Below are 20,589 nucleotides of genomic sequence, written 5' to 3' on the forward strand. Positions count from 1 at the left end.
TGTTGAAAATATACGCATAGCATGTTCATCAGATCAGAACAGATAAGTCGCTCAGTCGTGTCCGACTCTTTGCGACCCCATGAATCACAGCACGCCAGGCCTCCCTGTCCATCATCAATTCCCGGTGTTTACTCAAACATATCTCCAATGAGTCAGTGATGCCATCCAATTATCTCATCCTCTGTCCTCTCCTTCTCTGCCCACTTTCAGTCTTTCCAGCATCAGGGTCTTTTCCAGTGAGTCAGCTCTTCGCACCAGGTGGCCAAAGTACTGGAGCTTTAGCTTCAACACAAGTCCTTCCAATGAATATTCAAGACTGATTTCCTTTAGGATGGACTAGTTGGATCTCCATGCAGTCCAAGTGACTCTCAAGAGTCTTCTCTAACACCACAGTTCAAAAGCATCAATTCTTCAGCACTCAGCTTTCTTTATAGTCCCAATCTCACATTCACACATGACCACTGGAAAAACCATAGCCTTGACTAGACGGACCTTTGCTGGGAAAGTAATGTCTCTGCTTTTTGATATGCTGTCTAGGTTGGTCCTAACTTTCCTTCCAAGGAATAAGCATCTTTTAATTTCATGACTGCAGTCACCATCTGCAGTGATTTTGGAGCCCAAAAAAATAGTCTGCCACTGTTTCCAATTTCCCCATCTATTTCCCATGAAGTGATGGGACTGGATGCCATGATCTTCGTTTTCTGAATGTTGAGCTTTTTTTTTTTTTTTCAAACTTTACAATATTGTATTGGTTTTGTCAAATATTGAAATGAATCCGCCACAGGTATACGTGTGTTCCCCATCCTGAACCCTCCTCCCTCCTCCCTCCCCATACCCTCCCTCTGGGTCATCCCAGTGCACCAGCCCCAAGCATCCAGTATCGTGCATCGAACCTGGACTGGTGACTCGTTTCATACATGATATTATACATGTTTCAATGTCGTTCTCCCAAATCATCCCACCCTCTCCCTCTCCAACAGAGTCCATAAGGCTGTTCTATACATCAATGTCTCTTTTGCTGTCTCATATACAGGGTTCTTGTTACCATCTTTCTAAATTCCATATATATGCATTAGTATACTGTATGAATGTTGAGCTTTAAGCCAACATTTTCACTCTCCTCTTTCACTTTCATCAAGAGGCTCTTTAGTTCTTCTTTGCTTTCTGCCATAAGGGTGGTATCATCTGCATATCTGAGGTTATTGATATTTCTCCTGGCAATCTTGATTCCAGCTTGTGCTTCATCCAGCCCAGCATTTCTCATGATGTACTCTGCATATAAGTTAAATAAGTAGGGTGACAATATATAGCCTTGACATCCTTTTTTCCTATTTGGAACCAGTCTGTTGTTTCATTTTGGTTCTAACTGTTGGTTCCTGACCTACATACAGATTTCTCAAGAGGCAGATCAGGTGGCCTGGAATTCCCATCTCTTTCAGAATTTTCCAAAGTTTGTTGTGATCCACACAGTCAAAGGCTTTGGCATAGTCAGTCAGTAAAGCAGAAATAGATGTTTTTCTGGAACTCTCTTGCTTTTTCTATGATCCAGTGGATGTTGGCAATTTGATCTCTGTTTCCTCTGCCTTTTGTAAAATGACCATGAGCATCTGGAAGTTCACGGTTCACGTTCTGTTGAAGCCTGGCTTGGAGAATTTTGAGCATTAGTTTACTAGTGTGTGAGATGAGTGCAATAGTTCAGTAGTCTGAGCATTCTTTGGCATTGCCTTTCTTAGGGATTGGAATGAAAACTGATCTTTTCCAGTCCTGTAGCCACTGCAGCATTTTCTAACTTTGTTGACATATTGAGTGTACCACTTTCACAGCATCAACTTTTAGGATTAGAAATAACTCAACTGGAATTCCATCACTCTACTGGCTTTGTTTGTTGATGCTTCCTAAGGCCCACTTGACTTCACATTCCTAAAGCCCACCTCACATTCCAGGATGTCTGGCTCTACGTGAGTGATCACAACATCCTGATTATCTGGGTCGTGAAGATCTTTTTTGTACAGTTCTTCTGTGTATTTTTGCCACCTCTTCTTAATATCTTCGCTTCTGTTAGGTATATACCATTTCTGTCCTTTATTGAGCCCATCTTTGCATGAAATGTTCCCTTGGTATCTCTAATTTTCTTGAAGAGATCTCTAGTCTTTCTTTCCTATTCTAATGTTTTCCTCTATTTCTCTGCACTGATCACTGGGGAAGGCTTTCTTATTTCTCCTTGCTATTCTTTGGAACTCTGCATAGAAATGGGTATATTTGTCCTTTTCTCCTTTGCTTTTTGCTTCTCTTCTTTTCACAGCTATTTGTAAGGCCTCCTCAGACAGCCATTTTGCTTTTTTGCATTTCTCTTTCTTAGGGATGGTCTTGATCCCTGTCTCCTGTACAATGTCACAAACCTCCGTCCATAGTTCTACAGGCATTCTGTCTATCAGATCTAGTCCCTTAAATCTATTTCTCACTTCTACTGTATAATCATAAGGGTTTTGATTTAGGTTATACCTGAATGGTCTAGTGGTTTTCCCTACTTTCTTCAATTTCAGTCTGAATTTGGCAATAAGGAGTTCATGATCTGAGCCACAGTCAGCTCCCAGTCTTGTTTTTATGGATAGTATACAGCTTCTCCATCTTTGGCTGCAAAGAATATAATCAATCTGATTTCAGTGTTGATCATCTGGTGATGTCCATGTATAGAGTCTTCTCTTGTGTTGTTGGAAGAGGGTGTCTGCTATGACCTGTACATTCTCTTGGCAAAACTCTATTAGCCTTTGCCCTCCTTCATTTTGTACTCCAAGGTCAAATTTGACTGTTACTCCAGGTATTTCTTGACTTCCTATTTTGGATTCAAATCCTCTATGATGAAAAGGACATCTTTTTTGGGTGTTAGTTCTAAAAGGTCTTGTAGGTCTCCATAGAACCATTCAATTTCAGCTTCTTCAGCGTTACTGGTCAGGGCATAGACTTGGTTTACCATGATATTGAATGGTTTGCCTTGGAAATGAACAGAAATCATTCTGTCGTTTTTGAGATTGCATCCAAGTACTGCATTTCAGACTCCTTTGTTGACTATGATGGCTACTCCATTTCTTCTAAGGGATTCTTGCCCATAGTAGTAGATCATCTTGCCCACAGTAGTAGGTCATCTGAGTTGAATTCACCCATTCCAGTCCATTATAGTTTGCTGATTCCTAAAATGTCAATGTTCACTCTTGCCATCTCCTGTTTGACCACTTCCAATTTTCCTTGATTCATGGACCTAACAATCCAGGTTCCTATACAATATTGCTCTTTACAGCATAGGACTTTGCCTCCATCACCAGTCACATCCACAACTGGGTGTTGTTTTTGCTTTGGTTCTGTCTCTTTCTGGAATTATTTCTCCACTGATCTCCAGGAGCATATTGGGCACCTACTGACCTGGGCAGTTCATCTTTCAGTGCCTTATTTTTTTGCCTTTTCATACTGTTCATGGGGTTCTCAAGGCAAGAATATTGAATAATTCATTAATTCATAATACTGATAATTCATTGAAAACAACTAACTACCAAAATTACCCAATATGAAATAGATAACCTGAACTGTCCTACAGAGATTAAGGAAATTGAATTCATAGTTAAATTCACCTCCCTTACCCCACAAAATATCTAGGCCCAGATAGTTTCATTATCAAATATTTACAAAAGAGTAATATTAATTCTCCACAGCATCTTCTACAAAAGAGAAAAGAATAATTTATAAACTCATTTTCTAAAGCCAGAACTATCAAAAAAACAGACAAAGACTGTACAAAAACAGAGTAAACTACAGGATAATATTCTTCATGTACAGAAGTAAGAAAATAAACAAACTGAAAGACCCCCTCAAAAAATATTGGCAAAGAGTATCCAGCAATATACAGAAAGAAAAGTACAACATAACAAAGTATTTACTGTGGGAATGAAAATTGGCTCAATATTTGATAATCACTTAAAATTCATGTTAAAAACACATAATCATATCAATTGATACAGAAAAAGCATCTGAAAAAATTCAACATCCATTCATGATAAAACCTGCAGCAAGCTAGGGATAGAAAAATACATCCTCAACCTGATAAACAGCATCTACCCCAAAACCGATATCTAAGATAATACTTATTGATGAAAGACTGAATGCTTTCCTCCTAACATCAGGAAAAAGACAAGGATATCTCCTCTCATCACTTCTACTCAACATTGTACTCGATGTTCTAGCTCACTCAATAACACAAGAAAGAAAAAACCAAATTGGAAAGGAAAAAATGCTTTTTTTTTGCAGGTAAGATCTAAGTAGAAAACCTAGAGAAATATACAGAAACTCTGCTATTCTTGACAGGCGAGATTAGAAAGGTTCTAAGATGTAAGACTGTACCAATGCAATGGACAAGAACTTGGGCAAACTTTGGGGAGATGGTGAAGGACAGGAAGGCGAGGTGTATTGCAGTCCATGGGGTTGCAAAGAGTCAGACACAACTGAGCAACTGAACAACAAGATATAAGGTTAACATACAAAACTCAATTTTATTTCTATATATTATTAATGAAACAATTGAAATTAAAGTTTAATAAAGTAATACTATTTAACAACAATATAAAAATATGAATTCTTAGAGATAAATCTGACAAGAGGTGTCAAAGACATATACTGTTAACATCACAAGATATAAAGTCAAAATAAAAGTCAATTATGTTTCTGTAAACTAGTGATGAGTGAGTGAGTGAAGTTGCTCAGTTGTGTCCAACTCTTTGCGACCCCATGGACTGTAGCCCACCAGGCTCCTCCATCCTTGGGAAACTGTAGGCAAGAACACTGGAGTGGGTTGCCATTTCCTTCTCCAGGGGATCTTCCCAACCCAGGGATTGAACCCGGGTCTCCCGAGTTGTAGGCAGACGCTTTACCGTCTGAGCCAAACTAGTGATAGGCAATAATAAAACAATCTTTTAAATTAACAATAACACAAAAAGTAAATAGTTAGGTATAAATCTAACAAAGTATGTGCAAGTTCTGAATGCTGAAAATTGCAAAATATTAATTGATGAAAGAAATCAAAGACCTAAGTAAAAGGAGAGACATATTGTGTTCACAGACGGGAAAAAATAAGATTTCCTTTCTCCCCAAGTTGGTCTATTTTTTCTAAAGAGAAAAATAGTTGATTCTAAATTTTATATGGAAAGGTAAAGGAGCTAGAATAACAAACAATTCTGAAAAAGAAAAATAAAGTTGAAGGGATTACAGTACCCTATTCTAATGACTTGGTATAAAGCTACAAGAAACAAGAAAAAGGGCTATTGGCAATGGGAGAGACACAAAAATAAACCGAACAGAATAGAGTCCAGAAATAGACCCACATATATACAGCCAACTGATTTCTGACAAAGCTGCAGAAGCATTTCAATGGAGAAAGAACAGTGTTTTCAACAAATGGTTCTGGAACATTCAAGTATCTCTATGAAAAACAAGGGACCTCAACCTAAATCCCACACCTTATTTAAAAAAAAAAAAAAACTCAAAATGCATCATAATCCTCAATATAAAATTTAAAATTATATAACTTTCAGAAGAAGTCATAGGAAATCTTCATAAACTAGAGCTAGGCAGAGTTCTTAGATAGGACACCAAAAGCATAATTCATTAAAAATAAATTTGAGAAATAGTAACTTCATCAAAATTAAATATAGTTTCCTTTACAGAAAAAAAATAAAAGGTTTTTTTCTAAGAAAATAAAAGGACAAGCTACAGACTGGGAGAAAATCTTTACAAACCATAAATCAGCAAAGAACTTACATTCAAAGTGTATAAAGAATTTTCAAAATCCAGCAGGAAGAACACAAGTCAATTAAGAAAATGACTAAAAGATTTGAAAAGATACTTCACTGAACAGTATATACAAATGGCAAAATAAGCACCTGAAAAACGTTCAACGTCGTTAGGGAGATGCAAACTAAAATCACAATATGACACTACCACATATTTATTAAGGACAAAATTTTAAAAATAGAGTATATCAGGTGTTTATGAGAACGCACAGCAAAAGGAACTCTTAGACTCAGCTGCTTGGACTGAAAAATGGTATGGTTACTCAGAAAAACAATTTGACAGTTATTTGTAAAGTTTAAATACACACTTACCATACAATCCGGCAACCCCACTCCCGGACATTTACCCTAGAGAAATGAAAGCTTAGGTTCACACAAAAACCTGTACGTGAATGTTCGTAACAGCTCTATTCCTAACTGCCAAAACCTGGAATAACCTACCTGTCCTCCACAAGTAAACGCATAAACTGTGGTTCATTCATACAATGGAATACTATTAAGCAAAAAAACAACAAACTATAGATATGTATATGTATACAACAAACTATAGATGTGTATAGACATATACAACAACATGGATGGATCTCACAGGTAAGTCTCAAAACATTACATACTATATATTCTAATTTTATGAACATCACATTATTATTTTATAAAATTACCAAAAAGACAAACTGAAGTAATGCAGAATAGATCAGTGGTTTTTGCGAGTAAGGGATGGGACAAGGGTATTATTGCAAGATTTAATCATAGTATAATTATAAAGGCACAAGGGAAATTTGAGGGGAGATGGAACTGTTCTGAACATTCATTTTGGTGGTTGTTAAATGAATTTTATAGATATATTTAGATCATAGAGTTGTATGCCAAGAATAAATCAAGTTTATTGCATGCGTTAAAAAATACACCCAAAAGATTACATTGAATAAAAAAAAAAAAAAGGATTTTCCCAAAGTAGATGCTCAGTTAACATCTGCTGAACAAAAATACTGAAAATTGGCTGCAGTTTCTGCTTTAACATTAATCTTATTTATATCCCTAAGCTTCAAACATGTAAATAACTTTTTGTAGCATCATTAACATTTTCTATCATGGTATCTGCCACCGAAAGATTTCTAGTTTACACAAAAAAATAATTTAAAATATCAAATGAAAGTCAGAAATCTATTATTCCAACCAATTATTTTAACCTTTAAAGATTATCATTAATAATAGGTAACTTTTTATTTATATCTTGTATGCATATCTTTCTCATTAAAAAGGGAGCAGGATCTGTTTTTGAGTCATAACCCTAAGGCATGATACACAAAACAGATATTTGATGAATGTTTACAAAATCAACTAATCTTCATTAAACACTAAATGAACCGAATATTTGAGCCATTAATTCATCTTGAATATTAACTCTTTCTAGGATTGATCCTTTTCCTTGAGTTAGTAAAACTGATTACTAAATACTGTTCTTCCTTCTGACTCAAACCACAGTGTGTACTCACATTGTGGGTGTGTGTCATTTCTATGCAGCCACACGCTTTCAGATTGTCTTTGCTAAGGACACACTGGGCATCTGTTTGCCTGCAGCTCCTGTGCAAGCAACCAAATGGGGTCCCACTATACCATTCCTGTACAGACTTGTCACAGGTCTGACTAAGACTCATTCATTTCAATCATCTAAGCAGATTGGTTAAGTCACATGTGTGTGAATGAATAAATGCAACTTCATTAAAAAACAAAAAGACCATTAGTTTTGGTCTTTGCTTTAAACTGTGTGAAAAAAGTGTGTTCCTACACTAGAAAATGATTAAAAATGTAACTGAGGTTTTTAGATGAACCTAGCCTAAGAATTAAACACATATTGAAAACTGTAAAGATGCTATTTGTATGTATTTACAATACAGAACAAGGATAATTCCCATACTTCTTTGAAGTTTCTGTTTGTTAAGAGAATTATTTTAGAGCTCTCCACACTGTTTTTAAGGTATTATTTCTGTTAACATAGCTAATGTGATCATCTCTAATTTATCTAGGTTTCAGTCAAAGTTTCAATAAATTTTTGAACTTTACAGCTCTGATAAATTAAACTATAAAGTATATTATAATGGTGATAAAATATATTCACTTTTTATATACTACAATATATGCTTTGATATCACATATTACTTGCAAAGAAACCAAACTAAACTGCTTTTGTCAGAAACCAGCCAAAAATATAGTAAACAATCTAACCAAAAGATGAAAACATTTAACCTGATTGAAGCACTTAATGCAGTAATTTTATTTGGCCCATAACTAAGCTCATAAACACTAATGAGTTTGCTTAACTAAGAATGAACTATTTACATAAAGTTGTAGCTTTCTATATTTTAGCTCTGAGAACACTGTTAATATTTAATATGCTAATTAATAAGGACTGCAATCTATGACCAAGTAAATAATAAAGCCAATTTGCAAAAACAGTTTATATAGAAATAAGCCAGTCCTCAAACTTCCAAATTTTCATGAGCACCTCATCCACTGTCTTTAATTGAAGGACTTAACATTGGTTTCCTTCACACACCCCACCCCTGAATGTGTCATTATGGGTACAGGAGTTCAAACCACAGAGAAGCACCCTCTCCCATAAAATTACATGGTCAATTATCCTGTAGATAATTTTCACAGTTTAGCCCAGTTAACCATATCTGGCTCATTTGGGCACATAATTAAACCAGGCTCATTGAAAATATCCATTTAAACTAAATGTAATGAAAATGAATGAATTTCTTACTATACTGCATTTACTCAGGGAGACTTTATTTCAATTTAACCTGAAAAATCAATACTGCAAAACAATCCTAACTTGAATATATTTCAAATGTGTATGACAACCTAGCCTCAATATCATGAAAGGAATGTTCCTTTGAAGTATTTGCAAAATTGGGGAAAACCTCACAAAAGGGCATTTTCTAAATATGTGTAAGCACAGAGACATGATTATACCTGCCAGTTATAACAGAGCTGTATGATTATTAAGTTCACTTGGTGAAATGTCATTTCAGAAATCACTCAGACCTAAGTTTTTATAATAAAGGTATTCAAAGTTTGCTCCTCTCCCCAACATCTGACATTTATAATATAGGGTTTTTAGGAAACTCTATTAAAAATTACCTGCTTCTGCAGCCACCTCTCATGCCTTCGTTGTTTCCGTCTCAGATTCTTCAGCTTGCTCTTCTCTCTCTTACTGAGCCTCTGATTAATTGCACCCAGTGAAAAACTGCCCGAGTGCAGGAAGTTCAGAGGAGAGAGGTGCTCTTCCTGGTCCTCGGCCTCCAGTGTGCTCCTGCCAGCTGCGGGCAGGTCCATCAGGAAAGTCAGGCTGTTAGGACTACCATGGCCAGAATACACGGCAGAAGCTTCTAGACCACGCTGAAATTCTCCTCCTCTTTGTGTCTGGGTCTCACGGGGAGCCACTGAAAATCTTTGCAGCAGCATATTAGGATCAAAACTGGATGAAATCTGAAAGGAACAGTTATTTTTATTCGATTCTAAAGGCAAGCTCGGAAGGTCAACAGTCTGTGTCTCATTGAGCCCAGGATACACAGTAGTCTTACTATGGATTTCATATAAAGTGGGTAATAAAGTCAGTTTCTCACTGATGCTCAGATCCAAACTATGTGATTTTCTATGAAAAGCTCTCGGAGCGCATCTGGTGGTCACTAGCTGTGGAACAAAAAGCTGGTATTTTGGATCTGATGCTTTGAAGAGCAGTTTTTCGTTCTTCATCTTGAAATATGTTGACCGTACCTCCAGGCAGAGTGCTTCAGTTAATCTTCCAGGACCATTATTATTTGGGCCCATGTTTAAAAACCTGTGATTTCTGTTTCTGGAGGCGCCACCTGTCAGCAGAGTTTCCTTGTCACAACCTGACTGAACTCTAGGATGTGACAAGTATTTCAGCGATGGTCTCATTAGTCGGCCTGACCGTGTTGGCTGATAATCGGTACGGCTCTTGGAGAGATGTACAGCTGCAAGCTGGCCACAGGAGCATTTTGGAGTGCTGACAAAATTAAAGCCCCCTAAACGGGCCCCACAGAAAGGGCAATTCAGTTTTCCAACTGTCCACTGGGCCTACAGGTAATAAAGGAAAATAAAAACAATGCTTTCATTGTAAAGTAACCAAAGAGAATGTGAGTTTTTGTTGTTTTTTTTTAAGCCGACCACATGAAAGTTTTCTATGCCACAGAAAAGGCCAGCTTTCTGTTTTCTGATTAGTAGACAGAACGGTAAATGGAAACAAACCTTCCAATAAACAGAGATAAGAAGCTCCAAAGGTCTAGAATGATAACATAGTGCACATCACACCCGTCTACACAATACTCCCAAGATTCTAAAGAGTCTTTTAGACAATAGACTGAATATGGATACAGTGTGAACTAATGAAAAGAAAAATACACTATGGAACCAGGAAGCAAATCGGTCTACAGAGCTTAATTTGCAAGTAAAATCTCAGAGAAAAGTGTCTGTTTTGATACACTTCTTGCATACCAAGCACTGTGGGAGGGAACTTTACCCAAACAGCAGAATAAAGCTCTTCCTGCCTTTTTACATACAACTGGAAGATATTGGTTGCATGTATCAGTTAGTTCATTTTCTCTACTCAGATTACAAATAAATAGTGAAATAGCTTAAAAATATCTTTTAACAGAAATAGTGGAATATCTGAAATGTGCTAATACATTTTACAAAGTTCAGGACACATAAGCAGTACCCTGGCATTCTCCCAGGAAATCACTACAATGTGAGAATGAATGCAAGAGATATCTAGCTAATGGTATTTTTTAACCAAAAAAGTAAGCTAGTCAGTGGAGAAAAGCAACTATATTTCCCCCAAATCATATTTGATATGATTTTCTATACTTTTCTAGTACTTAGGTGTTTTGAACTGGGAGAAATAATGAGGCCACATTGAACAAGTTCCTGCTCTTATACTATTTCATTAAGGATTCTTAAAAGTGTGGTTTTTTTCATTCTGATTGTGCCAGTAAGAGTCATTAATTTTCAAGTTTATTTTACATGTGTGTGCATACATGAGTGATACCCACAGGATATTTCATTCACTTCACAGGGACTGTTCTAGGTACTGGGGGATATAATACATAATGAACAAAACAAAAACTTTTGACTTCATGGAGTTTATATCCTAGTAGAGCATCTAGGTGATTAACATGATCAGTAAGTCATTCATGTATGTGGATGTGTATGTATATGTATGTGCATATATGTATGGATGTGCATAATAATTTATGTATGTTATACATACTTAAGCATATTTACAGGTTCTACATATCTTGTAAAATGTGTGTGTAAAACATAGATAGATATATAAAGTAGAGAAGGGAGAAAGGAAGTGTTTGGTGGTAATAGTTGGGAGAGGCAGTTGATAGATTGGCTAGGCGATGCCTCAATTAAGAATAAAGACCTAAGAAATTGATGGAACAAGTAGGTAGTGGTGGAAAGAGAATTCAAAGAAGGGGAATTTTAAAGTGCAAAGTCTGAGTTATAGAAGTACTCAGAGCACTCCAGTAATAATGAAAGCAGTAAGTGTAATCAAGGGTTACATACCCTTTCATGTTTCCTGAAACAATGCATTCAAGAAAAATAGCTCTAATATGAGGACAAAAACATTCTGAAAGTAGTATATTCCTAAATTTACTCAGAAACTAAGGAACTTACTTTTTGTATCAGGCAGTGTATCCATTCTGGAAGAGCTTCTATATTCATGTGCCACACATGACAAATATTTTCATCATCAGCTGAATCATTTGTATTCTGTTATATCAAAATGTATGATATTAGTCATGACTAGTTCAGATTATATTTCACAAAATTCATATTTAAGTAAAACACAAAAATATAAATTCACTTTTAGGTAGGAAGGAAATACATACTGTCCTTCTCTCCTTATTCCCATTGCCAAGACAAATCTATAAAGTTTTGTTTTGTTTTTTTCACAGAATAGCTACATTTAAATTAACAAAAAAACAGACAAAAAAATCCCTCTACTTCATTGAGACCATCAAATTAAAACATGAGCACAAAGTCACTGAATGGACAAATCTGGCACCCTATTTTATTCTGTGTGTGAGAAAAACTATTCATGACAACTTTCCCCAGCCTTCAATCTCGGATTCTAATAACAGAATAAAGGAGTTACTATATTCGCCATCAAGATGCTCAAGAAAAGTTTAAAAGGGGAACTCCACACTTTCACTAATGGTTAGGACTCCACGCTTTCACTGCTGAGGGCCTGGGTTTGATACCTGTTTGGGGAACTAAGATCCTGATGTGGCACAGCAAAAGAAAAAAGAGAAGAAAAAAGCTTTAGAGGATTGGGGGAGAGGAGTAATTGTGCAGGGAACTAAAAAGGCCCTAAATTTCAGCTGTGTAAGTATGGCAAAAATTTCAGGGACAATTTTGGCCTTTTGAAGTAGATTTGCAGAAATAAATGTGATCTATAGTTGAGACTGGAGAAGGCAATGGCACCTCACTCCAGTACTCCTGCCTGGAAAATCCCATGGACGGAGGAGCCTGGTGGGCTGCAGTCCATGGGGTCGCTAAGAGTCGGACACGACTGCGCGACTTCACGTTCACTTTTCACTGTCATGCATTGGAGAAGGAAATGGCAACCCACTCCAGTGTTCTTGCCTGGAGAGTCACAGGGACGGGTGGGCTGCAGTCTCTGGGGTCGCACAAAGTCGGACACGACTGAAGCGACTTAGCAGTAGCAGCAGCATAGTTGAGACACTATGACTTCCCAGTTGGGTCTTTAGTACCTCTGTGTCCTCTGTGACCTTAGGACAGTTGCTTTACTTCTCTGAGTCTCTGTTTCTTTTCCCGTTAAATTCCACTAGATAACTGGCTCAGGTCCCTTCCAGGTCTACAGAATTTCATTCTATGAGATGACAGAAAGGGCTGAGTGACAAGAACAGGGCAAGTACATAGCAGATGGGAACAACACAAAGAATGGCCTATGCCAAAGTTGTGACAAACGGAAACAAAAAGGGCCCTGGGGAACTATTTGGGGTGGATTTGAAGCCTGTCTGTCCCCAGGCAAGAGCAGTACTTGGGACAGAGAGAAATAGGGCAACATTTCTAAATATGGCTGGAAAGGCCTGGAAAAAAATGGAAAGCATTTGCAATAAGTCCAGGAGATGAGCTACTGAGGACCAGTCTATATTCTGGCTGAAAATACTATCATATGAAAATATCACATTATTTAGCATGTTAACTACCTCAACACATAATGTGAAATAAATTTAATAATAAGGTACATCTCTAATACACACTGTTTTTTTAAAGCAAGTGCAAAAAAAGTAAATATACTCTGAATTATGATATTATAAGCATACACAACCTAAAAAAATCAATATTATAACTTTTCTATGGAAATATATGTATATAAATAGAAAAGGTACCTTACAGGCTGTGTACCAAATTGATATCACATGGTTTGAAGAAAGAAAGAAGTTCAAGATTAGGAAAGTTACTAAAAGGAAACTAACTTTCATGGAAAATTGTTTTAATGGGAAAATAAGTTATACTTACATAATTAAAATTTTATTTAAAATTGATGTAAATAAAATACATCGATTACTTCTGGTCCTGACAATACTAAAGTAAGTGGTATTAGACATGCTCTCACCATTACAACTGATAAAACTAGGCAAAATATACTATTGTTTTAAGACATTAGACCAAAGAAGAAGAAAAAAAGCACAGGGCTGTGATCTCTCAGAGAAGTCAAATAAATGAGGTTAGCCTAAAAATAACCCTGGATATCTGCTTCAGGGAACTTTCAGAACCTTGGTGTAGGGAGGAGGAACTCAATTAGTGTATGGCAGCCTTGCTGATTTAAGACTAAGATCAGAGGCTATAAAGGCTAAACAGCTAGAATTTACAGGACTGTTGTACCAGCAAGGAGAGGCCTGTAATTAGAAAAAAGTTCCAGAAATCTGTATAGTAATTCCTCTAAATTTTTGGTTGAATACTATTATGGAGGTATGTAGGGTGAGATATCAGACAATCTGATAAAGAAAATTTACCCTGGAAAAGACATCTTCCAATGAAGCATAACTATTCACACAGGGCTCACAGTAAAGCTGGGAAGATGTTCAAGTTCCAAGCAGCCAGAGCAGAAGGATCTCAAGGAATATATGGAATATTTAGGAGCGATTCCAGAAGAGTTCTGTCTTAAAAGTAGGGCTAAATTAGCCCAAGAGTAAAGGCTACTAAAAAGCAACCCTAATAAAGTTGAATATAACCCTCCAAAGAATGAAATTCAATCACAAATAACCCCTATGTCTGCTAAAACATTCTTTAAAGGAAGAATAATATCCAGACACTCAGTAATGTTAAATCCAAATGTTGTACCTACAAGAGAAATTACTAGATTATGTAGCAAAAAAAAAAAAAAATGTGACCCACAACCAGGAGAAAAATTGTTCAATGGAAATATCCCCCACGTTCCATCATGTTGACGTTTGGTAGAAAAATCATGCTGATGTTTGGCAGAAACCAACACAATTCTCTAAAGCATTTATCCTTCACTTAAAAAATAAATTAAAAAAAAATCTCCCCCAAAATGGAGAAGATTGAATAAACAGGCAGACTTTAAATCAGCTATGACACATATTTTCATGAGTATAATGAGAAGATAAATTACCTTAATACTAAATGAATGGTTTACCTAGAGAAAAAACTTCTGAACTTAAAAGTTTCACTTATTAGCAAATTGATACTGTAGAAGAAAATATCAGCGAACATGAACATATAGAAGTAAAAATGATGGAAAAAAATCTAGCATAGGAAGAAAAAAGAGGAAAAAAATGAGCAAAATTGAAGTGATTTATGGGAAACATCAAATAGTGTAACATAAATGTAAATGCCTCTTCATGGATCACAGCCTTGTCGTGGCAAAGGGACTTCAGTAACTCAATGAGCCATGCTGTGCAGGGCCACCCAAGGCTAATGGGTCATAGCAAAGAGTTCTGACAAAACATGGTCCACCCAGTCCAGTATTCTTGCCTCGAGAACCCCATGAACAGTATAAAAAGGCAGAAAGATATGATAAGATGCAAGATGAGCCTGGGGTGCCCATGCTGGCTGTGTGCCTGGCAAATAAGCATCTGTGGCGAGGGGCCAGGAATGCGGGGGTGGACCCAGGCACACGTCAGCACTTTGGAGAGTTTTTTTCTCAAGCAATTATAAAAGTAGAAACTTGTCAGCGTCATGATGAACTGAAGTGTGAATCCTGAAACACCTCTGGTACAAGATGAGCTCCCCAGGTCAGAAGGTGTCCAATATGCTCCTGGGGAAGAGTGGAGGGATTGCTGGGAGAAATATCAAACCTCAGATATGCAGATGATATCACTCTAACGGCAGAAAGCAAAGAGGAACCAAAGAGCCTCTTGATGAAGGTGAAAGAGACTGAAAAAGCTGGCTTGAAACTCAACATTAAAAAAAAATAAAAGCATGGCATCTGGTCCCATCACTTCATGGCAAATAGAAAGGGGCAAATGGAAGCAGAGACAAATTTTATTTTCATGGGCTCTAAAATCAACTGTGGACGGTGACTGCAGCCATGAAATTAAAAGATGGTTGCTCCTCTCCCTTCCTGACCTGACCATGATGATAGGGTGGCTGACAGGACCCCTGGAGCACCCTGCCTCCCAGCCTAGCCTGGGGATCCTCAGAGCAGCCCTAAGTGTTGCCAGCCCACTGTTCACAAGAGGAGACAGGCCGGGGGTTGGCCATGAGGTCAGGGTGGACCCCTGTCCTGCGCCCACCACTGCCCTGCTTTCCAAAGTCCCGTGGCAGAGCAGCCCTGTCCTGGTGGGGGCAGAGGCCTGGGGTGCCCATGCCGGCTGTGTGCCTGGCAAGTAAGCATCTGTGGCGAGGGGCCAGGAATGCGGGGGTGGACCCAGGCACACGTCAGCACTTTGGAGAGTTTTTTTCTCAAGCAATTATAAAAGTAGAAACTTGTCAGCATTGTAATGAACTGAAGTGTGAACCCTGAAACACTTCTGCTGGCCTGTGGTTTGAGACGAAAGTAAGGATGACAACCTGTACATCCCTTCCCCCACTGCCCCACCTCCCCCCACCACAGCCTACCATGGACTTTGTCCAGAGGTCAGGGGCCCTGGGCCTGGCAAAAAAAATAACAAACGGAAAAAAAAAAAGACACTTGCCCCTTGGGAGGAAAGCTATGACAAACCTAAACAGTGTATTAAAAAGCAGAGACATTAAAGAAAAAAAAAAAGGCAGAGACATCACTTTGCTGACAAAAATAATATAGTCAAAGCTATGGTTTTTCTGGTAGTTATGTACGGATATGACACTTGGACCAAAAAGGCTGAGTGTGAAAGAACTTATGCTTTCAAATTATGGTGCTAGAAAAGACTCTTGAGAGTCCCCTGGACTGCAAGATCAAACCAGTCAGTCCTAAAGGAAGTCAATCCTGACTATTCATTGGAAGGACTGATGCTGAAGCTGAAGCTTCAATACTCTGGCCGCCTGATGCAAAAAGCTGAATCACTGGAAAAGACTCTGATGCTTGGAAAGACTGAAGACAAAAGGAAAAGAGGGTGGCAGAGGATGAGATGTTTAGACAGCATCACTGACTCAATGGACATGAATTTGAGTGGAGAACAGAGGAACCTGGCCTGCTGTGATCCACAGAGTTGCAAAGAGTTAGGCTCAACTTAGCAACTGACAAACAACAGCAACACGTGTAAGCGGAGAAAAGACAGGACAGTAGGATAAATCATGGCCAAATTTTCCAAAGGCCACACAACTGAGCGACTTCACTTTCACTTTTCACTTTCCTGCATTGGAGAAGGAAATGGCAACCCACTCCAGTGTTCTTGCCTGGAGAATCCCAGGGACAGGGGAACCTGGTGGGCTGCCGGACATGGGATTGCACAGAGTCGGACACGACTGAAGTGACTTAGCAGTAGCAGTATAGATCAAAGCAACTCAAGGATTCTTAAACAGCATAAACACGAGGGAAACTACGGCTCTTAATAAAATTGCTGAAATTCAGTGACAAAAGTAAGCATCAAGAGAAAATAAGTATCCTACAAACAGGAGAAAGAAGAAAACAATGATTTTTGGAATTCCACTTAGCACCATAAAGGAATAGGAGTTTAGAATTAGCTTCCTGCAACAAACAACTAGGAAACCGAACAAAATGTAACAAACAACTATTCTCAGTCAGTGGGACAACAGACAGTGACTTCTGAGAGAAATAAATTAACGGAGCTTACAGTCATATAGACTTTTATTCTGGAGACAATTGAAGGAACCCCAACAGAGTCTGGTCAGCTTTCTGAGTTGAGGAAATAGGAATCAGATTTTTTAGAGGTAAAGGCAAACTAAAATTTGTAGGGCACAGTATCCAAGAGAAATAAGAAGAAAAAAGCCTCAGAAACTTGTATATGGTTTCCCCTTGAGTCTTTGATCAAATTCTAATCTGGTCATGCTTAGAGTAAAACTCCAGGAGACTGTGCTAAGAACACCTACAGGGGAAAGAACAATTACAGAGGCTATAAGCCAAACACTTTCAAGAGCTCACACAGGGCCAGGAATCATTATGTTCCAACCGGTCTGATGGAAAAGGACTCATTCAATAATGAGGCATTCAGTAGTGACCCAAAGGGTCATTCCCTAAAAGTGGGGCAAATTAAGCCTTAGAATAAGGACTACTCTCAACCCACCCTAAAAAACCTAAAAATAAGTTTCTAAATTATCAAACTTATCTACAACAACTATTAGGCAGAATGAAACATAAAATCCTTTAAAAGAATAAAACAAAATATAATACTCTACAAAATGAAATTTATAATCTTTGGTATCCAATTAAAAATCCAACATGGTGCAGGCCTGGGTGGAGAGGAATAGCAGCCACTATGTGTGTGTCAGGCATAAAGCTCTATCCAGATCTCTTCTCCTTGTCTCTCCAACCAAAGAAAAGCCTTAAATTACTAGGGAAAGGACAATACACATTATGACCTTTGGAGCACTGATGAAAAACAAAATCCTCTACTCCTGAGAGAGTGGCAGGAATACAATGCTGGACCCAGAACTATAACTGAAAGGGACAGGAGCACCTAGATGGGCAAACCCCTATGACCCAGGGACACAGTGCCTGCTAAGACAGAGGCTGTCAGGCAAGCAAGGCGGATGTAAATTAGGGAAGAGCAAGGAAAAGATGGTACCGGTAAGATGAATTGAAACACACATCAGTTTGTCTCTGATCTTGAGAGTCTGGGTAGATAATAGAGAAACTAGAACCCTTCATCACAGCGACAAATATGTTAATACACTTATCTGACCCAGGAGGTGGAGGCCAAATGAGAATCCAGGGGAAGGTAGAGAAGTTACAGGCTTATTGAAGTTGTTCTCCCTCTTCAAGGTGAACCAGCATAATAAACTATGGGGATAGAGAAGAGATCAGCAATTGTCAGGTTTGGGGTGGGGATGAAAAGACTGAATATGAAGGGGGAAACCACAATCACATGTGATCCAAATCAAATCGCTTATGATTATACAGTGGAAGTGACAAATAGATTCAAGGGATTAGATCTGATAGAGTGCCCGAAGAACTACACACAGAAGTTCCGAACATTGTACAAGAGGCGGTGAACAAAACCATCTGCAAGAAAAAGAAATGCAAAAAGGCAAAATGGTTGTCAGAGGAGGCCTTACAAATAGCTGAAAAAAAAAAGAGAAGCAAAAGGCAAAGGAGAAAGGGAAAGATATATCCTTCTGAAAGCAGAGTTCCAAAGAAAGCAAGGAGAGATAAGAAAGCCTTCCTAAATACTCAATGCAAGGAAATAGATGAAAACAACAGAATGGGAAAAACTAGAGATCTCTTCAAGAAAATTAGAGATACTAAGGGACTAACATTTCATGCAAAGATGTGTACAATAAAGGACAGAAACAGTATGGACCTAACAGAAGCAGAAGATATGAAGAAGAGATGGCAGATGCGGGGAGCGAGCTCCGCCCCTGGCAAAGGTCATGAGGAAGGAGGCTTGGCATACGCAAAGGCGGGATCAAGCCTCAGGAGTCTCCCTGGAAATTCTCGAGCATCTACCCCCAAAACCAGAGTCTGCCTACTTTCTGTTTTGTGCTTTCACCTACACCTCTGACTTTACGGGGGGCTGTCCCCCACTACCTCTCTCTGAAAAAAGAGTTAGCTTACAGCTCCAGTTAATAATTCCTGGGTGTGACAATGTTTCAACCTACAAACTCCTTTGGAAGTCCTCTAGCCTGCCTGAAAAGGTTTTTTCCGGCAACATGTGATTGTTCAGAGCCTCCCAACTGTGAGAGGCAGGAGATGTTCTAAACTGTCTAAACACAGATTCCTTTGAGTAGTTAAAAGATTGATTAGAAATTGTATTGGTGAAGGGTTTTTCACTTGTTGGGCCAATGTTTGCTGCTAAGTCTCCATATCCCTTACCTACTGTGTCCTTGGCAGTGTATTGATTGATATAATGGGTGTATAGAAATGTAAGTAGTAGCCTCAATGTTTGTAACCTTGGACCCTTGAGTTAATTCTTTTCTTGATTGAGCCCACCTCACCTTTGCCCTTTATCCAATGCTTTTTGGAGGCTGGCGCCTGACTTTAGAATAATCACCTTCAGAGAAAAATAAGTTTCTTAAAATATTAACAGGCCTCCTGGCCAGAAGATGATGTAAATCACCTAAACTTTTGTATATGATAAGTTTGAAACCCTGGCTTCGATAAGGATCAGGAACTGCTGTCCTTGCATGACTCTACCCCTTCCCCCATTATCCTCTATGCACAACTTAAGGTATAAAACTACTTTCGAAAATAAAGTACGTTCTTTTTGTTCACGGAAATTTGGTCTCCCCATGTCGTTCTTTCTTTCACCTTCTAGCTGAACTTTTCCTCTGAGGCAGGGAAGCTCATCAAGCCTACTAATTTTGCCTGGGCTTCTAAGATCTGACCAGGGAGGCCTTAGTGTCTCCTCTCCTTCGGGAGAATGGGAGGATGCCTGCGGCCTTCGTAGGTGACGTAAATTCCCTGCTTTGGAATTTTATTCAGCCTCTTGTCTTCACTGAATTTCTTCGCTGAGCTATCCTTATTTCACCACTCTTTATATCCTTAATAAACGTTTAATTAAGCAGTTGTTTTCTGATCTCGCCAACGCCGTCCCCACTTCGAATTCCCTGGATCCACCGGGGCTGGACCCTGGAATACATAGAAGAACTATACAAAAAAGATCTTAATGACCCAGATAACCACAATGGTATGATCACTCACCTAGAGCCAGATATCCTGGAGTGAGAAGTCAAATGGGCCTTAAAAAGCACCACTATGAACAGAGTTGGTGGAGGTGATGGAATTCCAGCTGACCTATTTCAAATCCTAAAAGATGATGCTGTGAAAGTGCTGCACTCAATATGCCAACAAATTGGAAAACTCAGCAGTGGCCACAGGACTGGAAAAGGTCAGTTTTTATCCCAGTCCCAAAGAAAGGCAATGCCAAAGAATGTTCAAACTACTGCACAACTGCACACAAAGTAATGCTCAAAATTTTCCAAGCCAGGCTTCAACAGCAAGTGAAATGAAAATTTTCAGATGTTCAAGCTCAATTTAGAAAAGGCAGAGGACCCAGAGGTCAAATTCCCAACATCCGATGGATCACAGAAAATGCAAGAGTTCCACAAAAACATCTACTTCTGCTTC

At 38.4% G+C, this 20,589-nt stretch overlaps 1 protein-coding gene across 4 annotated transcripts in view; it reads right to left on the reverse strand.

Annotated features, from left to right (window-relative positions):
- RNF180 (ring finger protein 180) overlaps positions 1-20,589 on the reverse strand; it is a 281,830-nt gene that overhangs the window by 199,238 nt on the left and 62,003 nt on the right. For 3 of the 4 annotated variants that reach the window (XM_070774630.1, XM_070774631.1, XM_070774633.1), the window contains exons 3-5: positions 11,547-11,642; positions 8,982-9,941; positions 6,147-6,182 (exon numbers count right to left, since the gene is read on the reverse strand). In XM_070774630.1, coding sequence (XP_070630731.1) covers positions 6,147-6,182; positions 8,982-9,941; positions 11,547-11,642 — 1,092 coding nt within the window. The remainder of the gene's footprint in view (positions 1-6,146; positions 6,183-8,981; positions 9,942-11,546; positions 11,643-20,589) is intronic. The other variant, XM_070774632.1, reaches the window with a different exon arrangement.

The sequence above is a fragment of the Bos indicus genome, chromosome 20, assembly GCF_029378745.1.
Source record: "Bos indicus isolate NIAB-ARS_2022 breed Sahiwal x Tharparkar chromosome 20, NIAB-ARS_B.indTharparkar_mat_pri_1.0, whole genome shotgun sequence".
Lineage (NCBI taxonomy): Eukaryota > Metazoa > Chordata > Mammalia > Artiodactyla > Bovidae > Bos > Bos indicus.